Here is a 15,545-nt window from a genome sequence, read left to right on the forward strand (position 1 = left end):
GCGGCGCGGCGCGGCGGCGCGGACTACAAGCCCCAGGGCGGCCCGCGGGGGCCGCACCGCGCGTGGGGCGGTGGCGGCGGCGGCGGCGGGAGGTGGTTCCTGGCAGCGCGGCCCCGCGGCTCTCGCCGCTCCCGGGGGCGGCCGAGCGGAAACCCGCCCCCAGCCGCCCGGCATCCAGGAGGGCGACGGCCGCGGCCAGGGCGAGAGGGATGAGCCTCGCCCTGTCCGACAGCGGCGAGCAGCGGCCGCCCTTAATTAGCAATTAGCCCGTCCCCAGTCCCCCCTCGGCAAGCACTATCCCATGAACGCCGACCCGCCGCTGGCAGCAGCGGCCGACGGCTTCTCCCGCGGTGCTGGCGTGCGGGTCGCTTAAGCCATGGGGAATGGGATGAACAAGGTAACCCCGCTCGTCGATGTCGCCGTGCGCGAGTGCATGTGCGCGGGCCAGCGCAGCGGAGCCGGGGGCGGCTGTCCCTCCCGCCTCGGGGCGGGCGGGGTGCCGCGGCGCCCCCGCCTTTGTCTCGCCCCTGCGCCGCGGGCACCCGGTCCAGGAACAAAGGGCAGGGCGAGAGGGCTTTTCCCTTCGGTTTTGGGGGTCCCCCGCCTCGGGGTGAGGGCGGAGGGATGGAGACCGCGGCCGCGCCGCTCCCTCGGGGCGCGCCGTCCTCTCCTCCCCAGGCGCAGGGCGGGCGAGCGAGAGGGGGGCCCTGGTTTCGGTGATGTGCCTGGGCTTCCCCTTCCCGGGCGAAGGGAGTTCCCGGCGGTCGGCGAGGGCCGCCGTGTCCCCGGCGCCGGGCTTCAGTGCCCTCTCTGTGTCCCCCAGCCCCGGGGGCTGCCGTGGAGCGGAGCCGGCACTCCCTGACGCGCGGCAGGAGCCGGGGCGTGCGGTGTCAGCGAGCGCGGCACCGAATCGGGTCACTTGGGCACAGCGCGCTCCGCTCCCGAGGCGCGGAGCAGCCGCTGGACACCGGCTGTCGCTGGAAGGCTGGGCCCGCCCGGTGCCGGTGGGACAGGAAAGCGCTCGGCCCCTGTGGAGATCGCAGCGAGGAAGAGGAAGGAAGATGGATCTGTTTTGCAAAGGGTGTTGGCCTTTTGGCAGTAGGGGGCTTATTGTACGCCCCGATTCCCCTGGCATGTCATGGTGGTTACCTAGGGGCCACTGTGATTTTTCTCAGTATCTCCACCTCTGTTTGAAACCCAGGTTTGAAAGTGTGGTGGTAACTAGCCTTTTATATATAGCTTACTATCAGGAACAGAAGTTGAGTCATCTCCTCTGTCTTACATCCTGCTTTGAGTGCTTTCGGAGTAGCATTGCTGTGTGGCCTCTGACAAAGCAGAGGAGAACAGCTAGAAATAGCTCCTCACATTTTGTCCCAGTCTAACATCCTTGCCCCTGGAAGTCAGATTGATGAACATCCAGAGTGCTTACTGTGCCACCTGGAAGGGGAAGCTTTTCCATCCTATGGGACATTGAAATAGAAAACCTTCGGCAGGGAAAAGATCTGGCTGCTGAGGAATCGAGTTAGTGTGTAGGAGGTAGAACCTCCCTTGGTCCTTTTCTCACTTTTTACTTTCAAAGTCTGGGAATAATGCTGTGATATTAGCCACTCATTGATGTTAGCCTTCTAGGAATGGCCAGTTAGGAAGAAATACAGCTAGAGAAACTCCTTTGAGGGTTCTGGTATATGTGTAGTATTTTTCTTGGAATGCTTGAAATTATCAGAGTAATTAGAGGGATGCAATATGGGGTGCTTAAGTTGCTGTCTGGGGAGAAAAAAAAAACAAACCAAAAGGACAACTCTCAGCCCTTTGAAGCTGTATTACATTTTATTGTGGTACTGTGTGGGTAGGAATTGGCAATCTGTGACTGGCCAGTTTGGTCATTTTAATTCTGTTAAATGTTGCCCTGACATGTACCACCTGGTGCTTTCAGGACAAGCATAACACTACTTGAATTTTTCTCTCCTTTCTTATAGCTGTATCCAAGAGGTTGATCTGTTCAGCAGTTTGGGAAGGGCTGGCTCCTTTAAGGAGGCTACAGTCATGTTGGGTACTGGCCATCAGGGTTTATATTTGTAGGGGTCCCACATGTTGGTCTGGAACTTGCCACCTTCTGATTGCAGCCCTGGATCATCTCTTCCTCCTGATCTCGTGAGTCGGTGAAGCTGGAGGGGCAAGGGAAAGCATGGAGCCATGAGCACAGATGGCGGTGGTATTTGCTTGACTCAGTGGAGTCAGTCAATACAAATTGCCTTAGTTTCCTACTGAAGTGTGTTTCTTGTGGTAGAGCTGTATACGGATGGTAGGAAAAAATAACCAGCTTATTTGATGATGGATTATTTCATTTTAAGAGTCCCTTTGTATATCTGCCAAGGGAAGAGGATTAATGATGGCCTGGAAAGGGTGTGGTAAGAAAGAGCTCCAGGGACTGCTGCAGCCTCTGGATGCTGATCCTTTCTCAATGGCATGGTCCCCTCTTTATTTTTCTGTCCCATTATACTGATGTATTTCATAGCAAATAGCAATTGCACGTGACTTTATGTGGCCATTAGAGTGATAAGGGCTGGAGGCCTGGCATTCTTTTTAGGTGAGGTTTGTCTTTGCTAATTTTCTGTGTAAAATTAGCCTGGCCTAGTTTTTTTTTCTAATGCCCATCCAAGCCTTCTGACATTTCCTGAATTAAACTGAAAGCATTTGTTCATAGATACCTTTTTTATTCTGTTCGGAGAAGGAGAATCAGGTTGTGAATGTGCATTGACCTGCCTAGTATTAATTTTCAGTACTTCAGTGTTTTTTCTTGTATTTTTAAGATGTATATTTTACAGAATGAGTAATGGAGTCTGACTTAGGAAATTGTCTCAGCAGTCTGATTTGTGTTCATGGTTAATGTCTAACTTTGACTTGTATTCAAAGTTCAAGTTGAAGTCTGTGGTTGAAATGTAGAAAGATGTTTTCCAGGAGCTGAAGTCTAGCGGCTGAGATGGTGACAAGATTTGACTATCTGTGAACAGGATCTTGGTGAAGAGCTCTTCCTGGGGTTTAGTTGTTTAGTGCTGTTAAAGTTAACTGACAATTATTCATGTAAACTCTTCAGAAGATTCGAGCATTATCTCTACAAAAAGAGCAGATAAGCCCTGTTTGTTGTAGGAGCGGATTAATAAGAAATTTAACCCAATGTGGCTAGTTACAGCTGAGGTCGCTAATTTTATGGAAGTCAGAGAAGCTGTGCCAGTTCATGTGAGCAGCAAATGCCCCTTGCTGATGTGTGCCAGTCTCGTGTACTACTGGACAAAGGTAGGCTTGTCTTCTCCTTTTGCAGTGCCCCGACATCTCTAAGAAAGCCCCATGGACTTCTCCAGAGCGCCCATCAGTACTAACACAACCAGAAGCAGTGTTAGGCAAGGAGTTAGATGCTTTATTATAAGCATTTGTTGGTAGAGGAAACAGCAGCAAAGTAGCCCTTTAAGCCATTTTCCAGAGAGGCGTGTTGTCAGAGAGGACTGACAGAAGCATTAGCAACTACTGTCTGTTCCAGGGCTCGGTCTTTGTGCAATGTGGAGAACGTGAGCTGCTCTCATGTGCGGTACAAACTAGGGCAGACGTTGGTGTCCTTGTCCCTTGGTTGTGTATTCTTCTACATCGGTTACTTGGTCTGTGGTCATTTTCTGAATGTTTCGGATCATATAAAGAGGCTACTGTTTTTATTCATATAGCAGTGGTTGAGGAGTTCACAAAAACAACCACGTTATTTTTCTACTCTTCTGACTCCCACCCCTTCTCTCTCACACGCCCCTAGCTGCCATCAGCCTTCATTTTGCACAGCGCGGAGTTGCAGTTACTGAAGGCAGTGTGAGATGACACAGCTGAAAGTTCCCAGCCATAGTTGAGTGCTGAAGTATTAGTCAGCATGACATGAAGATTCACTTCTTTTCAGGTAGCTTTCACCCATAGTAATGTTTCTTGCTTCCAGAATGACTAGTACAACAGGGATAACATCTGTCCTTGGTTGCACGGTGTCCTAATTACCTGTCTATCATACAGCATTGCTTCCTGATGCACAAGTGCAGACTTCTGGATTTTTCCTCCTTTGCCAACAAGAAACCTCGTTCCTGCAACCCCCCCAGTGTTTCTCACTATCTTGATTTCTAATGTCAAAGTTTAATGACTGTGAATTGAAATTAGGCTTTTATTCTCTCTTGAGAATGCACATTTGATGCAGAAATAATCTCTAGGAGTATAAAATGCTATAGTCTTCAGTGGGAGTGGTGTGATGGAAGATTTGTGCTGCAGATAGGAAATACCAGACAGCTATTTACCAGAAAGCTTTTTTTCGGTTTTTTTTTATACTGAAGTTGAGGGTGCTCACTGGAATGATCTTGTTAGTGAAATTCATTCATAACTTGAGTCCCTTTTGCTTTAGAACATGATTTTGTCTGCAGAATTTATCCTCTTTGGCAGTGACTCTTGAGTACTGTCCTCTCTGGAACAGCTACTGGCTTCTTTTTCCTAACCTAGGATGCAGCATTAGAGCTGCACTCCTGGCAGTGTCATAGAGAGTGCTTGAAATACTGAATTGTCCCTTGAAACCATGAGTCTTGTCCCCGTGGACGGAGCCAGCAGGATGTTGTAAAGCTTCTTTACCCTACACGAAACTCTGGCTCTGGAAACTGCCCTGGGCATTTTTGCTGTCTTTGTAAGAATGTTGAATTTGTACAAATGAAGAGGGAAGGGAAAGGGAGAAAGCTGTCTGAGCTTGTCTTTGCAAAATGTACAGGTGCCTGGTTGTACAAGACTAAAGAACTGTTTTCTTGATGAACCAGTGCTGTCAATCAGCCCTTAATTTTCAAGCAAGGGTCTACAAGCAGTAAGGTACAGCAAGGGTCCTGGAGAAGCTGTCTTTTTTATTGGAGGGGGAGTTGAGCCCTGTGTTCCGAGCTGGTGTGACACAGCAGGCAGAGTGATTGCCCAGCAAAGCCTAAAGGGAGGAATGTTAGCACAAACCAAAGCTGCAAGGAGTGCAGGAGATGCTGCAGCCTTACTGTTTCCCGCAAGGCTTGATAAATAACAGCGAACATGATGCTTTGACCAGATGAAAGCCGTGAAGTTAGGGCAGGTCAGAAGCTGTTTTACAGGCTCTTCTGCTGGCCCTGCTAACCTGTGTATGGTGAGCTGGGTCACCTTTCAGCAGGAAGGCTGCAGTGAAACCGAGTCTGTGGCAATGATCCCTGATGAAAAGTCCTTCATGACTTTCCTAAATGGGTGGAGTTTTCCCTTTAAATAGCTGTGCCTGAGAGGCTGTTGCTGCTGTTGTGGTGTCACTGGGGTGTCGCTAAGTCAGTGCTGATATATCTGTACTGGTGGTGTGCTATGCATGGACTGAAGAAAAATGGATCGTATGGTTTCACTGCCACAGTTCTGATCTCCTCAAAGGATGTGGGTGTGGGTCAGGGACTTCAGGTGGCAGAGAACAAAAATCTTGGCCAGTTGTTCGGTGTGCCTGGCAATTTTTTGCTGTCTGTACTGCTGTTCCCAAGTTTGGGAGGGTTATGAGAGAGTAGGAGGGGTAGCACTACAGTGTCACCTGCCTCTGTGTCTGTGCATGCACGTGCCCTTAAGCACATGCTGGTCCTTGGGCAGACCTTGAAACTCCTTGATACTCCCCAAGTACCTAGTACCTGGTGCTTGTTATGGAAAGAGGCTGAAGTGAAGTTAAAGAACGTCCTGTAACTGACACCTATGCAGGCATCCGAGAGTGTGGGGTGAAGGGGTAGATCTGGGAGAGAAACATGCATTTCTCAGACTTTCAGCAGTTCCCTTGCTATGTGAGCACACAGGTCACTTTTTGCAGTGATTTCCTTTAAGAGCTCCACAGTGCTGTAGCCCTGACCTGCATGGCTTTGCACTTCAAAAGCCTCAAAGGATGTCATTTTGCAGGGCTTTGTCCAGCTTCCTTAGCAACTTTAGGCAAATCACCTTTGCTGTGTGAAGTTTCATCATTAGTTCCATGAGGGTAGCTGTTACCCTGCTGCGGGGGGCAGGGGAGGGCTGTGTTGTGAGGCTGCTTTGTAATTTGTAAACTACATTTGCTGTCCTTGGAGAGCCTCCATTAAGTGAAAGAATCCTCACGATTAATAACCCCCATCTGCCAAGGAATGCTGTCAAAGCTCAGCATGCCTAGAGCTATCTGGTTTGAGAAGGTTGCAAAAGTTGTCAGCATGTTTTAGATTGCATTTCACAATAGTCTGCTAAAGTAGTATGTTCCATCCTGTATGCAAATTGAACTTTGTCAAATTGTCTTACCACAAGATATCTATATTTGATACTATATTTCTTTCTCACAGATTCTGCCTGGCTTGTTCATTGGCAACTTTAAAGGTAAGATTAGTTTTATTATTATCTCTAGGATTACTTAGCATGGGTCTTAAGGTGTTGTTTTGCAGGCACTCAGAATTCTCTGGTATCTCTATAGCTTTTTAGCCCCATCTTGCTTCATGTCTGGATTCAACTGGTAGCACTTAAAGAAGAACTCGTTTACTCTCTGGTCTGTGTGCTGTGCTGCAAGTACTTTGAGAAAAGTAAAATGAATACCATCTCCTTGGAGCATGCTTCAGCTGGAATTCCCAAACATTGCCCTGCCTTAAACGATTCCCGTGCTTGGCAAGGAAGCCTGTGAGCCAGGCAGATTCTTTGTAAGGCTTATTGCAAGTCCTCCTTATAAGTAAAGGCTTACTATACCTCTGGCTCATTGCTTTCATTATTTTGGTTATTTATAACAACTGCTAAAGAGTTCTGTTGTCACCGCTTGTGAGACTGATATGTCTGCTGGTTGCAGCCTGACCACTGATACTCACACTGTCTCTGTTGCAGATGTAAGTTTCTATGGATTTTTTTTTCCTTCATGCATGAGGTTTATTTTTTGTGTACAGAAAAACAGACACGTTTAGAAATCACAGGAAACCTTATGCAGACATCCAAATAAATGACCTGTTCTCAAAACACTCTTAGCAGCAGTTCTGGCTGACTCTCCCTACTCAGAAGTAAACCAGTTGTGCATGTACAGTTGTTTTGATAGATGTAGACTCCATATTTCCTATGCTCGGGTAAAACAGCAAAGTAGGGCTCACAGGAGCTCCTGCAATAGATATCCTGTCCTTCCTGGGCTGTCTGATACCACACCCAGTCTGTTAAGGCTGGCAACATCTACACTGAATTTAGATGGTGCTGCACCTTCTCTCTGCCTCATGCCCACTCTTCCTTCCATGCCTTCCCATCCCAAAACCTGTGAGTTCAGTGGTTTTTGCCTGATTTACCTGCTTCTGGATCTGCTGACCCATACTTTGGATCCAGTGCTTGCTGCCCCTTGGGACATGGAGCTAAGATAAGTTTGGAAGGCAGCCTGGAGGTACATGTGAGGTTAAAAACTGCCTTTTGCCACACCATAAACACAAGTACAATGGCTACTGTGTGAGGGAATTAATTGTGCCATGGTAAGGAAAATGAGAGGATAGAGGTGATTTCATGCTGATAATGAAAGAAGAAAAAAGAAAAATATAGGAGAAAAAAAGAAAATAAGGCCAAGAGGATAGTTTTGAAAGCCCTTTGGATGGACCACTGCATGGTCTGATGACAAAATTAAAACTTGATCACAGCCATGTTGCTTCCTCTTTTTGTTTTCTTTTCTCTTCCTGAAGTAATTCAGGCAAGGGGTGGAATTGGGAAGATGTTTGATCATGGAGTCCTTCAGGTTTCAGGTAGGGTGGGCAGGATGGGCTCTGGTAACGTGGCTCCCAGTCAGTCCCTCTCACCACGGCCATCCCGTTGGTAAGCCCTTGCCCAGGGGAGTGAAACTCGGTGGGAGCATCTGTTTGCTGGTGCAGCTCTGTTCTCAGAGCAGGGGACTTGGCCAGGGTTGCAGAGTGAGTCAGCATCTCTGCCCACGCCAGGCCTGTGGCCCTGTGTCTCTCGGTGTGCCTTGGGAGCGGCCCTGGAATGGCAGGGCAGGTCACGCCCGCGCGGAGAGCAGAGGCGTGCAGGTGGAGCTGCTGTGGCTGGGGAGTGTTAATGGGAACCTGCTGAAAACGAAGCAGAGGGTGTAATGCTTCTGCTTACCTCCGGAAAAGAGAGGATGAGTTAAATTTAACCCCTCTGTTTGTTTTATGGAGTCTGTTTTTTAAAATTGATTAAAAACACAAACAAAATGTCCGTTTATTTACTGCTGTGACCTTTGCTTATATTGCATTTAATCATTACATTCTACCCTCACAAGTACCTGCTATAATCTCAGATAAGCTACCATACCTGGTGAAGAAAAGATAAGTGTTAAAGTACTTCACTAATACGAGAGTGTGCTTTTACAATTGTTACCCTTTCCTGCATTCCTTGTCCCTCAGCATCCCCTTGCCTCACTGCTTGGGAGCAGTTGCAGCAAGCTCTCTGTGCGGTGAAGTCATCCCATTTAGGAACAGGTTGTTGGTTAATTACCAGTGTATTTTTATGGAGGAGTTTGATCCTGATGTTCTTGGGGCGTATTCTGCTTTGTGAGGCTTTTTTAAAAAGTGACTGGTGAGTGTTGAGACTGCCACGAAGGGGATCACTGACTGAGAAATACTCAGCAGCATGTGCAGTTGGGATTGGTCAGAGTATCCTGATTTAGGCAGCTGAAATGACTAGCTACTCATGAAGGGAGGGATTTACAAAATTATTTCCTGTAATGCATTTTTGATCAGTCTCCCATTCTTCGGCTTAAGATTGATAGCTTGAAATTGGATAAAGTTGCATCTTGTCAGTAAGAGGAGGAAACTCTGAATCCCTGGTGTTGTGCATCTTGCCCAGACACAGGGCTGAGAATTCGAGGCACTGTCTGAGTCCCTGAGCTGGGGTGGAAAAGAGGGAGCTTCTCCTGAAGCTGAGTCAGGGGAATGTCTGTAAATCGCTCTGATCTGCCCTCTGGAGGATAGTTTTCCCCAGTGGCTCCTCAGGGAGCCTGGGCATGCAGTTTCCAGAACTAAATCAATGTACCATCCTACTCACACTCCTGCCTCGCTGCTGCATGGGAGACCTCTGGGAACACTGGCAGGCTGGGAAAAGGCACAGTTCTTCTAGATGGGTGCCTTTCTGCTGAGTGAAAGTAGGATATTTGAGATGTTAAACACTAATTCTGGAGGGCTTTGTCTGGAGAAGGCATTCAGGAATTGCTCTGATTGGGGAATTATTATTCACCATTCAGCTATATTTCTGCTTTTAGGCCTAGTAAACTTAAATGCAGTCTGTGACAGAGTAGTGCAAATTCTGCATTTGACTGGGAGATAAACTGAGGCCCAGAAACAGCTTGTGAAATGAACCTGTGGCAAAAATGGGAGCTGAGCTTGCTGCTTCTGCTTTGTTTGGTGCTGCACAAACCTCTAAGCTAAGCACATAGACTTGAGAGGGGCTTTAATAATCACCTTAATGGTTTTTAGGGTAGAAAGTTACATGTAGTGCTGATTATGGAAAGCACTGAAGTATCTCCTGAAATCCCCCTAAGTCGACAGAGCTTGAGTATGTCTCTGGAAACCTTTCCTGAATGAGCACAGATCTTGGCATGTGTTCAAGTGCTATCTTACAGGCTCTATAAGCATGATTCAGCTCATCAGTAGCACATGAAAAGTGTGGTATGCTCCTGAGAGGTTATATTTGAGATTGCACAGCTAGAGGGCAGAAAAATTCAAGAAGAACCATAGATGTCCATATAAAATACAAGACTTAGTCTGGTCTGAAAGCCCAGAAGGAAACAGCACTTGGGATTTTTCTGTGAAAGTGAAGGAGTAGTTATTTCTTTGCAAATGGCAGAGTAGAGGGCTAAGAGGGAAAAAGAAAGAGGAAGTTAACTCCTCTTTCTGCCTCTGGTTTTGGAGAAAATTTGTTTTGTTTCGTTTGTACCTTACAGATGAAATGCAGTCCTCTCAAAAGACAAAGAATTCATTGTGGGACTGCTTGTCCACTTGTCTTCTGCACTGGAAACCCGATGGCCCTTGAAACTCACCTGTGCTCACAACAAAAATGGTTGCTTTGTTCCTTAAGGGACTGACAGGACAGCCTGATTCTCTGCACAAATGGAAAACAAAATCTGTTTCTTCTGATGAGAGATTCTTAGTGGATGTTCTGTTTGCTTCCAAACCAAGAGGTGTGGCAGTAGCAGAAACCAGACACTCAAGAGTGTTTCTACCTTGAATATTCAAGCACTTGTGTTCTTCCTTGTTTGTAATCATTCAAGGTTTTTTCCATGGAATATTTGGGGGCTTTTTAATTTGAAGGGGAAAACCACAATATGAGGTTTAATTTCCCCAAAGAGTCCAGTGTTGCTGTGGATGGTCTGGAGAGTCTTGGGGAAATTTCTGCCCTTCCCATTACTAAGTGTATAAAAAGGCAATGCCCACCAAGTAGTTCTGCTGTGTTTCTAAAGTCAGTTAATTCCTGTTCTCATCTGCTTACTATTTTTTAAGTTCCATTTCCTAAGGCTTTATATCAGATACTGAAAACAGGAGAAGATGGAAATACCATTACCTTTTTCAGCTTCACCTTTTGAAGGAAGACTATTGGTACTCCATTAAACAGAGTACTGACCTCTTTTCCCCACCCTTCTTGCTCCTCAAAAAGGTTCTTCTGAGAGGATGGGACAAAATATATTTTAGAACAAAGCATGAAGTGGAGACAGGAGAGGTGGAGGTTTTGTTCATGAACACAGATTGTGTGTGTGTCTGTAACTGCACATAACTGGATTCAGGAACAAAGCTCTCCTGATGGGAAACCATTCTCAGTAATAGCTCTTAGTGCTCTGAACCACTGCATAGGATATTCTTCTTTAGGTGGCTGTCTCTATATCTAGCTCTCTCCAAAGCAGAAGAGAAAGTGTAGACAAAAATTTGCCTTATATAATAAAAACAAAAAGATTTGATGATGAAGTTGTCTCTATACATCTGCAGATTGAGACTTAATACTCATGTACATGCTGGACTCACTTGCCTTGTCTGAGAGGAAGTCCTTATCCCTCACCTTGCATTTCTGTGGAGGCACTAAAACACTGAAGTAAGAGAGCATGGTTGTAGGTACATTTGGAGTATTGGAGTTGTTCAGTCATTGATGTGCTTTAACTGCAGTGGTTGGAGCTGTGTCTCTCTTTTGCTGACGGGGATGGAAGCCCACTGCGCTTGGTGATTTTCTCCCCAGCACATAGTAAGGCTTCCCAGAGCTGCAGGGAGACAAATTCTGAGGCCCTGGTCCCATTTTGATGACTTTGGCCTTACTTTTGTGTATAAGTGTTTGCAGCTCTCTGCACGAATAGAGGTTGAACGTGGAGTGATAGTATGAAACGGAGGGAAAAAAGGCTAAATGTGGGAGGGAGAGAGGAAGACTTCCCCTGTGTGAATTGTGTCATTTTGTGTGAAGAGAGAATTTCCCAAAGGCTTTACTCAAAAGTCCAGATCTGCATTAGGCTGAGAAGCATTTTTCTGTATTAAACAGAATGCTAGGTAAGCTGTTGTTGAAGAATAATACCGCATTTGAGGCACCCTTTAGGGGATGCACAGGAGGGGGCTCTAATAGTAGGTTTAATCCTAACATTTGAAAATGGAGTGTTTCACACTGTGATTTCAAAATGTGAGCTGGGATGTGCTTGTACAGCATTGTGCTACAGCAAAGAAATTAGAATTGCTGTGGTGGTGGTGGTTCTTTTGGTTTTTGGTGGTTCTTTACATAACTTCTGAATTTTTTTTTGTTATTTATGGTATGAGACAGGATATCTTATTTGTACTGCCGTTTAAATAGCCTTATCAGTAGTATCTGTAGAGACTTAAAGCAGGTGCTGGGGAACCAGGGGAATTTCTTTTGTAAGCTGTTTAAAATTCAAATCCAGATAGTAGCTGGGAAGCTTTGTCTCCTCTGCTTTAGTGAATTGAATGCTTATTTCCCAAAATATTAAGGACTTGCTGGCTACCCAGTGATGTAGGTCTGAGATGGCCATTTCCAGCTTGTTTCTAGGGATATCTGAAATCTCAGTGTATAGTTTTGATTTGCTGAAATTCCTTTATCCAGAGTCTCTGTTAACTGAAGAACTAAGGTATTTCAGTCACTTTGAGTTGTGCTATGTCCATTAAGCCTTTCAAACTGGTTCAAAGCAGTCAGCATTTAATTTGGATCATACCTTCTTTTAAAGCAGTTTGCCTTGTGTGGCAAGACATTTCTTACCACATAGGTCATACTGATAATTAGAGATTGGAGTCTCATTGTGCTAGGTGTACCTTAACACCACGAGTTCCAGCCAGCAGGCTCTGAAGTCTGCCCTTCGTCTTGGTAAGACAGAAAACAGTGATTTTTAGGGGCACTTAGGTTTCTGGGCTTCCAAATCGTTCCTGCTTAGGCATTCCCTAAGGAATTGAGACTGTCCTACAAACTGTTAAAAAAATCTGAAGGTCAGGTGGATTAGAGGACGTCGCCTGGCAAGCATTAGTATTTCTCCTTTGAAATGTTTTCTCTGAGATTTTTAGGAAATTTTATTTGTTCTGTGGAGCTAGGCTTTAATTCTGTTTCAGACACAATTTGTGCTAATTCTCTCTTGAAGGATTAGGCATCTGTGTTGATCATGCAGGCTTGAGCAGTAGTGAATAAAATCCTTGCAGTTTTAACTCTTTTCTTAATTTTATTAGCTGTAGAGAAGCTTTCATAATTGGATTAGGTTTAAATTTCATTGCTTGTTACTGTGCTCACTTGGATCCTGTCTATGGGGCAGTATAATTAAATGTCCAGCTCTTCTTTGTGATGTAGAAAAAGCATTGAAACTTTATAGCAGGTGGATAAGACAACCCAAGAGATGCTAATTGAACTCTTGCATGTACATAAAGAACGTACAGGTGATGCTATTATTTTTGTACCTAGAGAGAGCCGTTTTGAAACCTTTGTGGTCAGTGCTCTCTTTTTGTGTGCAACCAGGCTAATGTGAAAAGATTGTATGGGCAGGTTTCGAAGGCAGGTGTTCCCATCACAAAACCACTGCTGTACTTACCATGGTGTGCTGTGCCATTTTCAAGTAAAAAGGTCAAAAGTAGATGGGCACAAGCTAACTTTTACCTGTATTAGTGGTTCTTTCAGGTCGTTTTTTGACATGCTGATAGTTTAGTATGGGGAAAGTTGCTTACTGATGACAGATAGTCTGTTTTACCCTTTTTTTCCTCATAGAATCAAGCCTATGGTGTTGCCATATCTAGCATCAAATTTTCAGTCACCTCAGTTTTCTTTCCAGTTTTGAATGTCTGAAACCCCTTGGTTACAGGTCTAGGAACCACCTTTTCAAAACTGCAGTTCCTTGCTGTAGTATTTTGCTTTTTCATACATTCGATGTCTTTATCACCTGTCTCTCTTTAGACTTAAAATTATCATTTGTATTGGCTAAATGCACATTTTTCTCTGCTGGTTCACAGAAAGTAAGAATCTTGTTATTGTCTTGGCTTGTCTACAGAGACCTTAATTCAAGTGATCTGGTTGGCTTCCCTTCTCAGACCTGGATATCACAGGGTCTGTTTCCCCAGTGAAAATGTATTCCCTGAAGGGGGATTTGTGGGTAGAGAGGAGGTCAGATACTTCTTGTACAGCTCTGAGTGCGGGTTCAGATGGCCATCACCTGCACACAGGCATGCACAGACTTACATTTCAGATGCAAAATACATGAAACTTCTGACTTGAGAACACATTCCTGAGTCACTTAAGCTTGGTCTTTATATAGTATATAATTTGTTTTGGAGTTAGAAGTGTGTCTTCCCATTACCCACTCTGATGATGGTGTTCTAGAACAGCTGCATTTGAGGTTTTGCCTGACTTCATGCAGCTTCAAAAAGAAATGTATCAACAATAAGTAACTTTTCAACATGCACAATGGAAATGCTATTTCAAGAGATTAAAAAAATTATCTTCCTTTTTTCCCTCTATCACAGATGCCCGAGATGTAGAGCAATTGAGTAAGAATAACATTACGCACATTCTCTCAATCCATGACAGTGCCCGCCCTATGCTTGAGGTAAGAGTTGTGGGGGACTCCACAGTAAATCCTTCCTTTGCAGTTGACTGTCACAGTCATCTTGGGGTTAATTTTTTGTTCTGTGCAATTGATGTTTTAAGACTGATTTTCTTGAAAGCTGTAGTTTTGAGATCCAGCCACAGGTTTTGTTGTTCCTGCCGTTACAACAACAAGAAATGTAACAGACAAGGGAATAGAACTACACTGGCAATCTGTATAACACAATAATGGGATTATGTTATAATTTTAATAGTAAAGGTAAGTTTCCTTCTGTGTGTAGTTTAAGCATCACATAAACAACATTCCTTCCCCAGTACTAACCCTTCTGTGTACTCTGGCTCCTTCCTTGTATCTTTATGGCAGATGGGTTTGCAGTCCATTTCTATGTGAAATTGCCTTATTTAGGCTTGGAGTGTGGGAGGAACCAGTGATCCTCACATAATAGATCTAAAATAGCAGGCCATCTCCAAAACTTTACATAAAGTATTATTCCCATTTTACTGAAGGGAAACTCATCTGAAGACCTGTATTTACTGTATTATCTTGAGCAGGGAAGGAGCTGGGAACAGGATACAGGTCTGCTTTGTTGGAATGCTATGATTTCTTCTTTACACCAGCTTACCTTGGAGGGGAGTCTGCCTGGGCTTTGCTGCATCTTAAAATCTGGCTATTTGATTTATGTCAGGAGATATTATCCTCTAATATTTGTTTATTCCTTCAAAAATGTGGGTAAGGCAGTTGTTGGTGTTAGCCCTCATATACCTCTGGGAATGTCTGCTTTTCTTTTTCTTCATGCAAAATATCTCCAGTGATTTCAGTCCTTAAACTACAGAATTTCCACTTCTCCCAGGCAAGTCAATAGGTAAGCCAAACAAGAGGTGTTCCCAGCAGTCACAGTAAACCCCAATATCAAGATAATGGTGAACTCTTGGTTGACCTTGAATTTATAAATGTGCTGAAGCAGATTTGTAAATGTGCTTCATAAAGTAAAATGTGCTTTAGCTGTTGACTTTGTTACGCTGTCCATTTGACTTGTGTTGTGCCTGATGCTTGTTAAGTCTGAAACAGACTGACTTCCAAGAGTGCTTTAAGTCAAAGAGATAAACATTGTGCTGAGTAAAGGAGGTGTCATGTTGCCTCTAGGGTGCTGGTCTTTCAAATGAATGGAATTTTGTTTTGTTTTATCATGATTAGAAAACTCGAAAGACTGATTATGGTACAGATCAGCTGCAGCCTTAGGCCAGTGCTTCTGCTGGTGGTGGTGGTGGTGGTATTGGCAGCCCACACCCCACCTCCTTGCTTGTGGTGATGCATCTGTTTGTGAGGCTGCACGGTAAATAGAACTGGGAGCTTTTGTGGTTTAAATATAACCAGGTCACCATTTCTTCCTCTAGTTATCACCACAAAAGACATGAAGGATTGTGTTTACCCAGCTCTCTTCCCAATCTGGTCCACAGCAGTGTCTCAAAAGTAATAGTGGCACATGAACAAACACATGAAA

General features: G+C 45.0%; 1 protein-coding gene across 1 annotated transcript in view; it reads left to right on the plus strand.

Annotated features, from left to right (window-relative positions):
- The first annotated feature begins 131 nt into the window (after nt 1-131).
- Nucleotides 132-15,545, plus strand: part of DUSP22 (dual specificity phosphatase 22) — a 43,448-nt gene continuing 28,034 nt past the window's right edge. The window contains exons 1-3 of the mRNA XM_038126843.1: nt 132-397; nt 6,342-6,375; nt 13,962-14,044. Of these exons, the coding sequence (XP_037982771.1) occupies nt 377-397; nt 6,342-6,375; nt 13,962-14,044 (138 nt within the window). The 5' untranslated portion in view covers nt 132-376. The remainder of the gene's footprint in view (nt 398-6,341; nt 6,376-13,961; nt 14,045-15,545) is intronic.

This window comes from Motacilla alba, chromosome 2 (assembly GCF_015832195.1).
Source record: "Motacilla alba alba isolate MOTALB_02 chromosome 2, Motacilla_alba_V1.0_pri, whole genome shotgun sequence".
NCBI classification, from domain to species: Eukaryota; Metazoa; Chordata; class Aves; order Passeriformes; family Motacillidae; genus Motacilla; species Motacilla alba.